General features: G+C 39.8%; 1 protein-coding gene across 1 annotated transcript in view; it reads right to left on the bottom strand.

Moving 5' to 3' along the window:
• The window catches only part of PTEN (phosphatase and tensin homolog), a 143,634-nt gene that overhangs the window by 19,571 nt on the left and 107,806 nt on the right, over positions 1-16,257 (bottom strand). Inside the window, exons 5-6 of the mRNA XM_053692215.1 lie at positions 7,817-8,052; positions 1,845-1,986 (exon numbers count right to left, since the gene is read on the bottom strand). Coding sequence (XP_053548190.1) covers positions 1,845-1,986; positions 7,817-8,052 — 378 coding nt within the window. The remainder of the gene's footprint in view (positions 1-1,844; positions 1,987-7,816; positions 8,053-16,257) is intronic.

Below are 16,257 nucleotides of genomic sequence, written 5' to 3' on the forward strand. Positions count from 1 at the left end.
AAATTGGTGTAGACTGTCCTTTTAAGAAAAATCTTGAATGAACAGCTTGGCAAGACTGTAAAGAACACAGAAGTCTGGACCTTTAGAGCTTTTTTTGCCTTGGAATAAACTGCGCTTCCACCAACTCTCATTGAGCCTTGAACATATTTTATATAAAAGTAATCACCCTCAGGCACCTTTTTTCTAGAGTAAACCGACTAACCTCTAGGCAAACATAATTTAATCATTTAAAAGCGCCATTGCCCTTATTAGTTTTGTACCTCAAAATAAAATTATATCACCACTTTTTGTTAAAAAATACATAAGAAATTAGATAATGAATGTAATCATGTATACTAATCAGCTTTTCAAATATTGATACAAAATGTAAATAATAATATGAAGGCTCTAAGTGTTTTTTCAATTAAATTACCGTATAAATACATTCTTCATTAAAAAGGGACATTAAACCCATTTTTTGCTTTTATCAGTCAAACCCAGCATACCATTTTAAACAACTTTCCAAATTACTTCTATTATCTAATTTTCTTAGTTCTTTATTTAAAAGCATACCTAGGTAGGCTCAGGAGCTGGCTGCTGATTGGTGGCTTCACAAATATGCCTCTTGCCATTGGTTACCTATGTGTTCAGCTAGTTACCAGTAGTACATTGCTGCTCCTTCAATAAAGCAAACCAGGGTAATGAAGCAAAATTGATAAGTAAATTGGAAAGTTGGTTAAAAATGTATGTTTTATTCTGTATCACAAAAGATTTTTGGGTTTCATTTCCCTTTAAGAGAATATCTCCAGACACAAGTAAACCTCTTCTTAAAGGGGACATTAAACCCAAAATCTTTTTTATTATTCAGCTAGAGAATACAATTCAAAAAAGTTTCCAATTTACGTCTATTATCAAATTTGCTTCCTTCTCATGATATTCTTTGTTGAAGAGATACCTAGGTAGGTAGCATGCACGTGCCTGAAGCACAACATGACAGGAAATAGTGCTGCCATCTAGTGCTCCTGCTAATGTATAACATTGTTGCAAAACTGCTGCCATATAGTGCTGAAGACACGTGCACTCTCCTGCGCTTACACTCTTGCTTTCCAACAAAGGATAAGAAAACTAAGAAAATTTGATAACAGAAATAAATTGGTAAGTTGTTTAAAATTGTGTTTTCTATCTGGAATCGGGAAAGAAAAAATTTGCGTTTTATGTCCCTTTAACCGCTTCACATTGTTAGGATGTTCCATGTCGTCCTAACAGTGCTGGGTTTTAATCGCCGTTAAGACGGCATGGAACATCCTAGCTTATATGGCGTCCTACAGACTCCTCCTTTTAGGGAATGGAAAATCGTGACTGAGGGGGGAGGGCCTAATATCGGCATTGAAATTGCGTGGTTTCATTTTTCCAGCATGTGTTTACATTGGAATTTTGTTCAAATGTTAAACACTTGCTACCGACATGAAGGGGTTAATGTTGGAGTAGAACGTTCTATCAATGGGATGCTCAGCACATCCGACAGTACGAAGAATGGCAATGCAAAAAGATCACTCTGTTGGCAGCTGGGTGTATTTATAGAGGTTCAAGGCCACGCTGTGTACCGTAGACTGGTGTTGGGAATAAACAGACTCAATTTAACGGTGCAAGTGGGAGTCTGTTAAATTGAAGGGTTTAAAAACTATAAAAACCTGGTGCATTTTTTCCAAGAGATTAAATTAGGCTTTTTCTAAATGCAGATAAGGATGTGGACCACAGGGGACATATCAGAAGGCTGCCGATTCCCTGCCAATGCTTTAAAAGACTAACAACTAAGGCATCATTTCACAATTTTAAGTAAAAACATCCCAACAGAAGGCACTTACTGCAGGTTGCTCCACTGAACATGGGAATTGTTTCAAACATCATCTTGTGAAATAGCAATGCCACCGGCCTGTAATCCAGATTATTCTTTAGCAAGTAGCTGTAGTAATATACATAGCGCCTTTGACTGGGGATAGTCACTCCCTAGAAACAAAGAGGAAAAAAAAGTTACAACTTGGCCAGTGCTACAGTAACAGTTCAGAAGTTTGTTTAACATAACAGTAGCCTATTTTAAATCTCAGAAAATTTAAATCTAGTGTAGCAATTTAGATGGCATATGAAATCATTTAATTTGGCTATTACGCAATATACAGGAAAGCCAATACAAGTTGCAAAGTATTTGAAAATAAATTAAGCAACATGCTAAAACCATTATGAATGCTTCAAAAAATATACAGTAAACAAAAACTCAAAAGGAGAAGACACACAGATACGTAGAAAGTCTGTTCGGCCGTCACCTTTGACCGTGACAGCCTAGAGTCTTTCTGGTCTGCAATAAGTATTCCAAAGATACAAGCAGAAGAGTTGGCTATGCTGAATCAGCCGATTTCGCGTGAGGAGATTGGTATTGCTATTGATAATCTTAAACTTAATAAAGCCGCTGGCCCTGATGGGCTTCCGGCCGAATTTTATAAGTTATTAAAGGAAGAACTGCTATCACCATTAGAGGCCATATTCAACAATTATTATCTTTCAGACAATGGGATTTCTGATAATTTTGCGGCAGCTAATATTTCACTTATTGCGAGAAAAAAAAAAAAATCCAGAGGATATGGCCTCATATAGGCCAATATCAGTACTTAATACTGATTACAAGCTTCTTGCTAGTATTATTGCCTCCAGATTGAATCGTTGCCTGCAGGGTCTGATCCATCCGGATCAGACTGGCTTTATGACCTCTAGAAATTCGTCGCGGAATATACGTAAGGTTACTACGTTTTTAGATTTTATGTCGAATATGCCACCAGAGCCTAGTAATGAAGAAATTCGTGATTCAGCAGTCAAGGCTTTTGACTCTATTGTCTGGGAGCATTTATTCTGCTCACTGCAGAAATTCGGCTTTTCTGGTAATTTTAATCTTTTCATTCATAAACTTTACTGCAAACCGATTTCCTTTCTTTTGGTTAATGGGATACGTTCACAGGGGATTGTTTTACAGCGTGGCACCAGGCAGGGGTGTCCATTATCCCCCCTCTTGTTTAACTTGGCCTTAGAACCCTTAGCAGTTAGATTCCGTGAGGTTTTAATAGGTATTTCTCTGGGTCTCCACCGTTTAAAAACTCTCCTCTATGCGGATGATATGTTGATTTTTGTAGATAAGCCTTTGCAATCGATCCCAGTTATTCTCCAACTCCTGGCACAGTTTAGTACCTTTTCCGGTTACCGGGTGAACTTGGAGAAGAGTGAACTCATGTATTTGGGTAATAACTCACTTTGCCCGGGAAAATTCCCTTTTAAAGTGGTTAACGCAATTAATTATCTCGGACTGGAGTTGCATAAAAATCCGAAATTATGGTATAGTGCGAATGTTGTCCCTTTGTTGAAAAAAATTAAAATAGATCTTCAATTATGGGCTTCATTTCCCTTATCAATTTCGGCAAAGGTAAATCTAATAAAAACGATTGTTTTTCCCCGTCTTCTGTATGTGCTTCAGAATCTGCCACTCTTCATCTCCAATGCAGATATGAGGAATTTATATAGTTGTTTTTCCAAATTTATATGGAAAGATAAGAGACCCAGGATAGCATTAGCTAAGCTTATGCAGAAATCAAACTGCGCCGGGTTCGCCTTGCCCAATGTTAGGCTTTATAACACGGCGGCGCTGGTGAAGTTCGCCTTGGATTGGGTAGCGGATTCCGACAGGTTAGCAGTTAGTCAAGAGGAAGCCTTTTATACCCGCCCATTTGCGCTTAAAGCACTGTTACATTGTAATACAAAACAGCTGCCCTCTAACATTAGTAGAATGATATCTTTTAAAAATGTCGTAGTTGAGTGGCGGAAGTTTTGTATTGGTCTCGGAGTAGATCCCTCTGTCTCAGAATACCTTCCGATTCAGGATAATCCGAATTTCATCCCGGGCTTATATCATAAGGTGTTTAAAGTATGGGGAAATAAAGGCTTGTTGTGGGTTAAGCAATTATTAGGGGCCGATACTCTTATTCTGTCTGCTGAGTCTTTGTTTCAAACTTATGATCTTCCAAGGTCCGATTTATTTGCCTACTTTCAGATTCGCCATTTCATGCGTGGACAAATCTGGGAGAATAGTGTGCCACTAGAATGGTCCCTCATTAGAACTGTAATTAAGAAATTTAGTACGGGAAGCTCCTCTATCTCTTTAATGTATGATATGATGCTTTCTAAACAAAGTGATAAGTATCTGCACAATATAAGTAATTGGTTGTTTCCGGTTATCACTGATGTTACCGAGGAGAGGATCATTCAGAGTTGCAATTGGGCGTATAAATGTAGGGTCTCGATGTCCTGGAAGGAATCGCACACAAAGCTTTTGAATAATTTTTATTTGCATCCCCTGAAATTACAAAAAATTTCTCATATTGGAACAAATAACTGTCCCAGATGCTCAAATACTAGGGCTGACTTATTTCATATGTTTTGGTCCTGTCCCAAAATTAATCAATTGTGGTGTAAATTGGGTCACTGGTTTAATACATTGTATGGGGTAAATTGTGTTCTCACACTTCAAGATGTGATTTTATTGATCACAGAAACACATAGAAACTTGGGGCCATTAACTCGTATTCTGAATACGATCATCCTAGCCGTGCGTCATCTTGTCTTATTAAATTGGAAATCGAGGAGAGCTCCGAGCCTTGAGAGGTCTTTTAAAGAAATCCAAGGTCAAATTATATTTGAGTCATATCATTTACTGGAAGCATCTGAGAAGAGAACCAAGGAGTTCTTGCAGGGATGGTTACCAATTATTTTGTCATATCCGCTTCGGATACAAAGGCAGATTCTTGCCCCGGTGCGATCATCGGTTTGCTTTGCTGAATTAGTGCTATTGGGGAAATTCCCGGCATCCTGGTTAGTCTCGGCGGCATAATTGGGTGTACATTTGTAGTTGTATTCTGGCTGAGGAGAGGGTGCAAGGTATTATCTTGTATGATGGGCACGCGGAGGGGGGCTGTGGAGGTTCTCTTTTTTTTTTTTTTTTTCTTTTTTTTTTATTATTATTATTCTGATATTGCAGATGTATTGTTTATCTTAAGGGAAGGTAAATAAGAAGGCAGGGGAAGGGAAGAGAAAAAAGAGGGAGAAAAAAGTAAAAAAAAAAAAAAAGTTAAGCTGATGATATTTATTGTAACGGTATATGTATTATTTGGTGATACAGAATGAACTTGTTTTTTGATTTAAGATATACCAGAAAATGGCGCCTCTGCTATTGAATGTTTTGGTGCACTGCTTTTGTATTATTGTGTTTTTTTTGTTTTTTTTTTCCTTGTTGTTTTGTTTTTATCTGTACACTTCTGTTTTGTTTTTCCTTGTATAATAAGAATCGATAAATCAATAAAAAGAATTATTAAAAAGAATTATAAAAAAAAAAAAAAAAAAGAAAGTCTGGCACTCTCTTGCAAGCACACAGTGAAAGCAAAATGGAAGAGTTAGTTACAGCACTTGGCATAATGGTGATAGACCCAGAACCACATCAAGGTCTCAGCTGTCTGTGTGTTGGTGAGCATCAAGGGCTGTGAGTTTTGCAGGGTCACAGGATGTGTACCCAGTATGTTTGAAAGTGCAGTCCATTTCTGGATTTTGTATGTTCCTATGGAAATTACAAAGGTCCTGTGTCACCCTTGTATGTATCCCAGTGTGTTTGGTTGAAGGCATGCATTGTGTGAAAATAGGCTAGGATCCAAGGGAGGAAGAGACCTTGATGTGGTCCTAAACCTATCACCATTTGGCCAAATGCTGTAGCTCTTGCAAGAGTGTGCCAGTTTCTATGTGTTGCGTAAATTTTGTTTAAAAAAAAAAAATCCATATGGGCTTATGGATTTCCAATAGGAGACCTCACTTTTTTATGATGGTGGTGGTGGTGCATACTGAAGACATACATTTCAGAACACTACTACAGAATTATCAATTGATTATTGGCTAAAGAAGGAAAATCTGATGCTCTAGCCGTATAGCAGGACAAGCCTTCATAAGCCTGGCAAGAAATACATTGATTACATGTTTAAAATTTTATATATTTTGAAAAGTTGTATGGGATGATTCTTCTTTAGGCAGTAATTCTGAGGAATGTGTGCACGCTCAACCTCATACCACAAAAAGGACTTCTTGTTACTGCTACCCAGGCCCTGCAAACACATTGCTCAAGCCGATGTGGACTTATGTCAAGTCCATAGTAGAATTACAAAAGGTTTGTACCACAAGGTAACCTGTTCCTGTAAAGTTGCCTTATAGTTGAAGATTATAATTTGACCAATCAGAAGACCTACTGATTCCACAGATATCTGCCATATCGTTATGGATCCAATCCCCCCCATCGTCAACAGTTGGCAACAATGTGAGTTGTAGACATCTATTAGCCATCTCCAAAATAAAACCTGTTCAAATGTAAGAAATATGGCAGAAAAGGCATCTCTTTCAACCATATTAGTTTGAACTATTGCTCGGGGGTCCACTTTCCATGCTTATTACACCAGGCTTTGCATCTGTATGTTGGCATTGGACAGAAGCAGTTACCGAAATGTAGCAAAGCTTTAAATTTCAGCTATGTGAAGGTTATAACATATAAATTAAGCGGAGTCAGAGAGTCTAGGGTAATTTTTTAAACTACTTTTGTAGCATTTAGTAGAGAGAAAAAAAACTCTAAGTATCTGTATAACCCTGTAGGCAAGATTTAAATTGGGGCCACCATCCTACTTTGCCGATGCAATTTGTATATGGTTGGCATATGTTGGTCATCTTTAAGACTATAGAAATGTTACATAACTTTGCAGTTTCCATGACCGACATACCTCCAAGTTAAGGCAACAACTATTCGGTCTCTTTAAAATCAAGTAAGTTCCATCAGGTTGCTTCACAAATCATCCTTTAAATCTGGCATATTGCTAATCGGCAATCATAATATGACTCACCTCTGAAGAAACAATCCTAATTATAAATGCAGCTGCAAACTTAAATGCTATTAGGCATGTGCAAATCTTCATGTTGAGCATTTGTTAGCTAACTGAATGCCAACTATGGCCAAAGGCTGTGGCATTCGGCTATTTCTGATGCCAGAAATATCCATGTGATAGTGCAACATACAAAGATCTTTGCGTGTGACACTATCATATGGATATATTCAGCATCAGAAATAGGTGAATGCTGAATACGAAGATTTGCCCACGTCTATAGGCTATTTTCATGTGTTTAAGTTATTGTGTCTAACCCTTCTTTCTGAACATTATTCTTTTCCTATGAAAATGCAGGGAAGCTTTACATAGCTAACCACTCTCTAACTAGTGCGTTATTTGATCAAATATGACTGATCATGCAAAGCAAGTCCTAACCTTTTACAGTGTCTATACTTATAGTTTTGTAAAACCTAAAAGAGCAGAAACTGCATATTCAATGAGGTAGGTTCTTTCTCTTATATATCTTGGATATTTAGAGTTAGTCAACTGATTCTATTGAAAGTATCCCTGTGTATTCTACATGTGACATTTACCATTACTTGTCTAGCGGATTTGGAAGTCTTTTTCATTACATATTAGATTAGACATTGTTTCAACAATGTCTCAACTTTTCCTACTAAACCTCTATAAAAAAAAAAATCTTAATATGTGTGGTTGTTTAAAAGGAAGAATGAATGTTATGGCAGAAAGAAGCAGCAAACGTATTTAATTAAAACTCTTTAACAAACACCTTGATTAAAGCTTCCAAGTCGGCAACAACCATGCTAGAGCAATAGTTTGTTTTACGCTGTACCCTAAGGGGAGAGAATTAAAAAGAAGAAATGCCAAACCTTTTTGTCTCTGGTCCGTACTTCTCCATAAAAATCCAGAGCTTCTTGTGCTTTAATAAATTTTTTTCTGTGTAGCAAATAGGCACATATCATCACACCAGTCCGTCCTTTGCCAGCTTTACAGTGGATCGCTGCTACATTGTCATTTTCACTCAGCCACTCGTCAAGATCTTCACAGAAAGGTTTGATTAACTCAAGTTGTGGTGGGTTATGATCTTCGAAAGGATACTGTGCAACTAAAGACATGCAAACAAAAGTAAAATTTACTAGTTTCACCCAGTGAATACAAATTGCTTCAGAGACAGAACTAGCATTTCCTTCCAATATGAGGAACTAAACTACCAAGCGATTCTCTTTTGGTGCCACATTACTGCATCTTGATTTATATAATTAGAAACAGCTATCAGAAATGCCAAGCACATTTTGTAACATCCTACACATTATTTAAAAGAAACACAAATAACCATTCTTTCAAACCAGCCAGACACTGTATGGGGAAGCATTGTGGCAAAGAATATTTTATAGAACTCATAAGCTTTATTAATGGTAATGTATTTTTCCCTTCAACTATACATACTCTACCTATGGACAGATGCCATAACCAGTTCTAATTGACCCCATATACTGCAATCAGACAAATTTTGACACCAGACTGTGGTCCAATCACAGGATTTTCATTGTGCAATACCTTGTTAATTTCTGCTTGCTCTGGGAATTACACATAAAAAAAAAATATTTTTAATGTGTGCTCTGATAAAACTTAACTGGCACACATTTAAAGTGTACGGAGACACCACGACAAGACCAAGTTTGGGATCTGTGGCTCGATTCATGCAATAGCAAATACATCCAAAATTATTTTTGAGAAAGATCTTAAAAATGTTTTTTCCTGGTTGACCCATACAGTGTCCCATAAACAGTACTAGGGTCACTGTTTACCTCCCTTATTTAAAGGGATATTACACAGTAAATAAATGCTACATATAGAGATGTATTTAAAGGGACAGTCTAGTATAAATTAAACTTTCATTATTCAGATAGGACTTTTAATTTTAATCAACTTTCCAATTTACTTTTATCATCAAATTTGCTTTTTTCTCTTGGTATTCTTAGTTTAAACTAAACCTAGGTAGGCTCATATGCTAATTTCTAAGCCTTTGAGTGCTGCCTCTTATCACATGCTTTTTAAAACTCTTTTCAACACAAAGAGACAGAAAGTACATGTGGGCCATATAGATAACACTGTGTTCATGCACAAGGGATTATTTAAGATTTAGCACAAAACTATGCTAAATTTAAGACAATAGATAATAAACAGACACAGTCATGTGATCAGGGGGCTGGAAGACGGTTCCTAGATACAAGGTAATCACAGAGGTAAAAAGTATATTAATATAACTGTGTTGGTTATGCAAAACTGGGGAATGGGTAATAAAGGGATTATCTATCTTTTAAAACAACAACAATTCTATGGTAGACTGTCCCTTTAACCCATTCATTTTATTAAAAAGAACCATTAAATATAATAGAATTGCATAATTAGCAAGTGCATAAGAAAAAACAGAATTTATGTTTACCTGATAAATTACTTTCTCCAACGGTGTGTCCGGTCCACGGCGTCATCCTTACTTGTGGGATATTCTCTTCCCCAACAGGAAATGGCAAAGAGCCCAGCAAAGCTGGTCACATGATCCCTCCTAGGCTCCGCCTACCCCAGTCATTCGACCGACGTTAAGGAGGAATATTTGCATAGGAGAAACCATATGTTACCGTGGTGACTGTAGTTAAAGAAAATAAATTATCAGACCTGATTAAAAAAACCAGGGCGGGCCGTGGACCGGACACACCGTTGGAGAAAGTAATTTATCAGGTAAACATAAATTCTGTTTTCTCCAACATAGGTGTGTCCGGTCCACGGCGTCATCCTTACTTGTGGGAACCAATACCAAAGCTTTAGGACACGGATGAAGGGAGGGAGCAAATCAGGTCACCTAAATGGAAGGCACCACGGCTTGCAAAACCTTTCTCCCAAAAATAGCCTCAGAAGAAGCAAAAGTATCAAATTTGTAAAATTTAGAAAAAGTGTGCAGTGAAGACCAAGTCGCTGCCTTACATATCTGATCAACAGAAGCCTCGTTCTTGAAGGCCCATGTGGAAGCCACAGCCCTAGTGGAGTGAGCTGTGATTCTTTCAGGAGGCTGCCGTCCGGCAGTCTCATAAGCCAATCGGATAATGCTTTTAATCCAGAAGGAGAGAGAGGTAGAAGTTGCTTTTTGACCTCTCCGTTTACCAGAATAAACAACAAACAAAGACAAAGTTTGTCTGAAATCCTTAGTAGCTGCTAAGTAAAATTTGAGAGCACGAACTACATCCAAGTTGTGCAACAAACGTTCCTTCTTTGAAACTGGATTAGGACACAAAGAAGGCACAACTATCTCCTGGTTAATGTTTTTGTTAGAAACAACTTTTGGAAGAAAACCAGGTTTAGTACGCAAAACCACCTTATCTGCATGGAACACCAGATAAGGAGAAGAACACTGCAGAGCAGATAATTCTGAAACTCTTCTAGCAGAAGAAATTGCAACCAAAAACAAAACTTTCCAAGATAATAACTTAATATCAACGGAATGTAAGGGTTCAAACGGAACCCCCTGAAGAACTGAAAGAACTAGGTTGAGACTCCAAGGAGGAGTCAAAATTTTGTAAACAGGCTTGATTCTAACCAGAGCCTGAACAAAGGCTAGAACATCTGGCACAGCTGCCAGCTTTTTGTGAAGTAACACAGACAAGGCAGAAATCTGTCCCATCAAGGAACTTGCAGATAATCCTTTTTCCAATCCTTCTCGAAGGAAGGATAGACTCTTAGGAATCTTAACCTCGTCCCAAGGGAATCCTGCAGATTCACACCAACAGATATACCAAATTATGTGGTAATTTTTCTGGTTACAGGCTTTCAGGCCTGAACAAGAGTATTAATAACAGAATCTGAGAACCCTCGCTTTGATAAGATCAAGCGTTCAATCTCCAAGCAGTCAGCTGGAGTGGGTCGAACGGACCTAGAACAAGAAGGTCTCTCAAAGGTAGCTTCCATGGTGGAGCCGATGACATATTCACCAGATCTGCATACCAAGTCCTGCGTGGCCACGCAGGAGCTATCAAAATCACCGACGCCCTCTCCTGATTGATCCTGGCTACCAGCCTGGGGATGAGAGGAAACGGCGGGAACACATAAGCTAGTTTGAAGGTCCAAGGTGCTACTAGTGCATCCACTAGAGCCGCCTTGGGATCCCTGGATCTGTACCCGTAGTAAGGAACTCTGAAGTTCTGACGAGAGGCCATCAGATCCATGTCTGGAATGCCCCACGGTTGAGTGACTTGGGCAAAGATTTCCGGATGGAGTTCCCACTCCCCCGGATGCAATGTCTGACGACTCAGAAAATCCGCTTCCCAATTTTCCACTCCTGGGATGTGGATAGCAGACAGGTGGCAGGAGTGAGACTCCGCCCATAGAATGATTTTGGTCACTTCTTCCATCGCTAGGGAACTCCTTGTTCCCCCCTGATGGTTGATGTATGAACTTGGCCCTCGCTAGCTGAGGCCAAGCTTTGAGAGCATTGAATATCGCTCTCAGTTCCAGAATATTTATCGGTAGAAGAGATTCTACCCGAGACCAAAGACCCTGAGCTTTCAGGGATCCCCAGACCGCGCCCCAGCCCATCAGACTGGCGTCGGTCGTGACAATGACCCACTCTGGTCTGCGGAAGGTCATCCCTTGTGACAGGTTGTCCAGGGACAGCCACCAACGGAATGAGTCTCTGGTCCTCTGATTTACTTGTATCTTTGGAGACAAGTCTGAATAGTCCCCATTCCACTGACTGAGCATGAACAGTTGTAATGGTCTTAGATGAATGCGCACAAAAGGAACTATGTCCATTGCCGCTACCATCAAACCTATTACTTCCATGCACTGCGCTATGGAAGGAAGAGGAACGGAATGAAGTATCCGACAAGAGTCTAGAAGTTTTGTTTTTCTGGCTTCTGTCAGAAAAATCCTAATTTCTAAGGAGTCTATTATAGTTCCCAAGAAGGGAACCCTCGTTGACGGAGATAGAGAACTCTTTTCCACGTTCACTTTCCATCCGTGAGATCTGAGAAAGGCCAGGACAATGTCCGTGTGAGCCTTTACTTGAGGAAGGGACGACGCTCGAAACAGAATGTCGTCCAAGTAAGGTACTACAGCAATGCCCCTTGGTCTTAGCACCGCCAGAAGGGACCCTAGTACCTATGAGAAAATCCTAGGAGCAGTGGCTAATCCGAAAGAAAACGCCACAAACTGGAAATGCTTGTCCAGGAATGCAAACCTTAGGAACCGATGATGTTCCTTGTGGATAGGAATATGTAGATACGCATCCTTGAAATCCACCTTGGTCATGAATTGACCTTCCTGGATGGAAGGAAGAAGTGTTCGAATGGTTTCCATCTTGAACGATGGAACCTTGAGAACTTGTTCAAGATCTTGAGATCTAAGATTGGTCTGAACGTTCCCTCTTTTTTGGGAACAATGAACAGATTGGAGTAGAACCCCATCCCTTGTTCTCCTAATGGAACAGGATGAATCACTCCCATTTTTAGCAGGTCTTCTACCCAATGTAAGAATGCCTGTCTTCTTATGTGGTCTGAAGACAACTGAGACCTGTGGAACCTCCCCCTTGGAGGAAGCCCCTTGAACTCCAGAGAATAACCTTGGGAGACTATTTCTAGCGCCCAAGGATCCAGAACATCTCTTGCCCAAGCCTGAGCGAAGAGAGAGAGTCTGCCCCCCACCAGATCCGGTCCCGGATCGGGGGCCCGCATTTCATGCTGTCTTGGTAGCAGTGGCAGGTTTCCTGGCCTGCTTTCCTTTGTTCCAGCCTTGCATAGGTCTCCAGGCTGGATTGGCTTGAGAAGTATTACCTTCCTGCTTAGAGGACGTAGCCCTTGGGGCTGATCCGTTTCTGCGAAAGGGACGAAACTTAGGTTTATTTTTGGTCTTGAAAAGACCTATCCTGAGGAAGGGCGTGGCCCTTGCCCCCAGTGATATCAGAGATAATCTCTTTCAAGTCAGGGCCAAAGAGTGTTTTCCCCTTGAAAGGAATGTCAAGCAATTTGTTCTTGGAAGACGCATCCGCTGCCCAAGATTTTAACCAAAGCGCTCTGCGCCACAATAGCAAACCCAGAATTTTTTCGCCGCTAACCTAGCCAATTGCAAGGTGGCGTCTAGGGTGAAAGAATTAGCCAATTTAAGAGCACGAATTCTGTCCATAATCTCCTCATAAGAAGAAGCATTACTAATAATCGCCTTTCCTAGCTCATCAAACTAGAAACACGCGGCTGCAGTGACAGGGACAATGCATGCAATTGGTTGTAGAAGGGAACCTTGCTGAACAAACATCTTTAGCAGACCTTCTAATTTTTTATCCATAGGATCTTGGAAAGCACAACTATCTTCTATGGGTATAGTGGCGCGCTTGTGTAGAGTAGAAACCGCCCCCTCGACCTTGGGGACTGTCTGCCATCAGTCCTTTCTGGGGTCGACTATAGGAAAACAATTTTATAAATATGGGGGGAGGTACTAAAGGTATACCGGGCCTGTCCCATTCTTTACTAACAATGTACGCCACCCGCTTGGATATAGGAAAAGCTTCGGGGGGCCCCGGGGCCTCTAAGAACTTTTCCATTTTACATAGTGGTTCTGGAATGACCAGATAATCACAATCATCCAAATTGGATAACACCTCCTTAAGCAGAGCGCGGAGATGTTCCAACTTAAATTTAAAAGTAATCACATCAGGTTCAGCTTGTTGAGAAATGTTTCCTGAATCTGAAATTTCTCCCTCAGACAAAACCTCCCTGGCCCCCTCAGACTGGTGTAGGGGCCCTTCAGAAACCATATCATCAGCGTTCTCATGCTCTACAGAATTTTCTAAAACAGAGCAGTCGCGCTTTCGCTGATAAGTGGGCATATTGGCTAAAATGTTTTTGATAGAATTATCCATTACAGCCGTTAAATGTTGCATAGTAAGGAGTATTGGCGCACTAGATGTACTAGGGGCCTCCTGTATGGGCAAGACTGGTGTAGACGAAGGAGGGGATGATGCAGTACCATGCTTACTCCCCTCACTTGAGGAATCATCTTGGGCATCATTTTTACTAAATTTTTTTATGACATAAAATACATATAGTTAAATGAGAAGGAACCTTGGTTTCCCCACAGTCAGAACACAATCTATCTGGTAGTTCAGACATGTTAAACAGGCATAAACTTGATAACAAAGCACAAAAAACGTTTTAAAATAAAACCGTTACTGTCACTTTAAATTTTAAACTAAACACACTTTATTACTGCAATTGCGAAAAAGTATGAAGGAATTGTTCAAAATTCACCAAAATTTCACCACAGTGTCTTAAAGCCTTAAAAGTATTGCACACCAAATTTGGAAGCTTTAACCCTTAAAATAACGGAACCGGAGCCGTTTTTATATTTAACCCCTTTACAGTCCCTGGAATCTGCTTTGCTGAGACCCAACCAAGCCCAAAGGGGAATACGATACCAAATGATGCCTTCAGAAAGACTTTTCTATGTATCAGAGCTCCACACACATGCAGCTGCATGCCATGCTGTTCTCAAAAACAAGTGCGCCATACCGGCGCGAAAATGAGGCTCTGACTATGATTAGGGAAAGCCCCTAAAGAATAAGGTGTCTAAAACAGTGCCTGCCGATATAATCATATCAAAATACCCAGAATAAATGATTCCTCAAGGCTAAATATGTGTTAATAATGAATCGATTTAGCCCAGAAAAAGTCTACAGTCTTAATAAGCCCTTGTGAAGCCCTTATTTACTATCTTAATAAACATGGCTTACCGGATCCCATAGGGAAAATGACAGCTTCCAGCATTACATCGTCTTGTTAGAATGTGTCATACCTCAAGCAGTAAGAGACTGCACACTGTTCCCCCAACTGAAGTTAATTGCTCTCAACAGTCCTGTGTGGAACAGCCATGGATTTTAGTTACGGTGCTAAAATCATTTTCCTCATACAAACAGAAATCTTCATCTCTTTTCTGTTTCTGAGTAAATAGTACATACCAGCACTATTTTAAAATAACAAACTCTTGATTGAATAATAAAAACTACAGTTAAACACTAAAAAACTCTAAGCCATCTCCGTGGAGATGTTGCCTGTACAACGGCAAAGAGAATGACTGGGGTAGGCGGAGCCTAGGAGGGATCATGTGACCAGCTTTGCTGGGCTCTTTGCCATTTCCTGTTGGGGAAGAGAATATCCCACAAGTAAGGATGACGCCGTGGACCGGACACACCTATGTTGGAGAAATACAATGCAATAAGCCTTATTCTGAAATTCAAATAAGCAGTATATTTCTGACAATTTAATTTTTTCTCCTATTTGCCAGCACCACGTATCATGTGACAGCTATCAACCAAATACAGACTAGTGTAATACACTGAACTTATGCACATGCTGAGCAGTAGCTAGTGCCTCAGAAAGTGTGTATATAAAAATACTGTGCAAAATTTGATAATGGAAGTAAATTGGAAAATTTGGACTTGTGCCCCCTTAAACCCCTTCACTACCAGGAATTTCAGAGAAAAACTTTGTTCAAAGTACCAGAATTTTTGTCATCACTCTGATTAAACAGAAATAGAGCTTCTAATTTGCCTATGAAAAATATATATATATTTTTAAAGTAGACAACCCAGGGTATTGATCTATGCCCATTTTTGTATATTTGATGCTATTATTTGACCGCCAGATACGATCATAAAAAAAAATTCTCACTGAAATTACACAAAACTACTGCAGTCCTATGACAAATGGTTATAAAAACTTTTCTGGGATCCTCTTTGTTCAGAAATAGCAGATATGCATGGCTTTGCATTTTGCATTTTCCATTGCAATTTGGCCATTAGAATGCCACCAATTGCAGCTCTGCACCCTGACAGTGAGTGGGTTAATCAGTTAGCTTGAATGGCTAATTTTTCATGCAGAGTAGAGAGTACCCTCCTACCAGACACCTCCCACTTCATTTTTTCCTGTAGTGTAGTGGTGCCTTCTACCGCTGCCCTACCTTTGATTAGTGAGGGTGCTCCCCCAGTTTGAATTCCCCTTTTCTGTAGTGTAGCTAGTTCCCATCGTTCACTCTCCCTTCAAAACATTTTCTGTGACGTAGGGCCCCTCCCACTCCCTACCACCTCCACGTCACCCAACTCCCTCCTTCTCTACCACCAGCACAAAAATGTTACAGACTGACACACACTGTCAATAACTATCATGCATCTGCCTTCAAATGGACCAGTTGTGCTCCGCTTCCATATGGAGACAGATGCCTGGAGCACATGAAATCTATACACACACCTTTTTGAATTACTCAATTGATC

Source organism: Bombina bombina, chromosome 9, assembly GCF_027579735.1.
Source record: "Bombina bombina isolate aBomBom1 chromosome 9, aBomBom1.pri, whole genome shotgun sequence".
In the NCBI taxonomy this organism is placed as follows: Eukaryota; Metazoa; Chordata; class Amphibia; order Anura; family Bombinatoridae; genus Bombina; species Bombina bombina.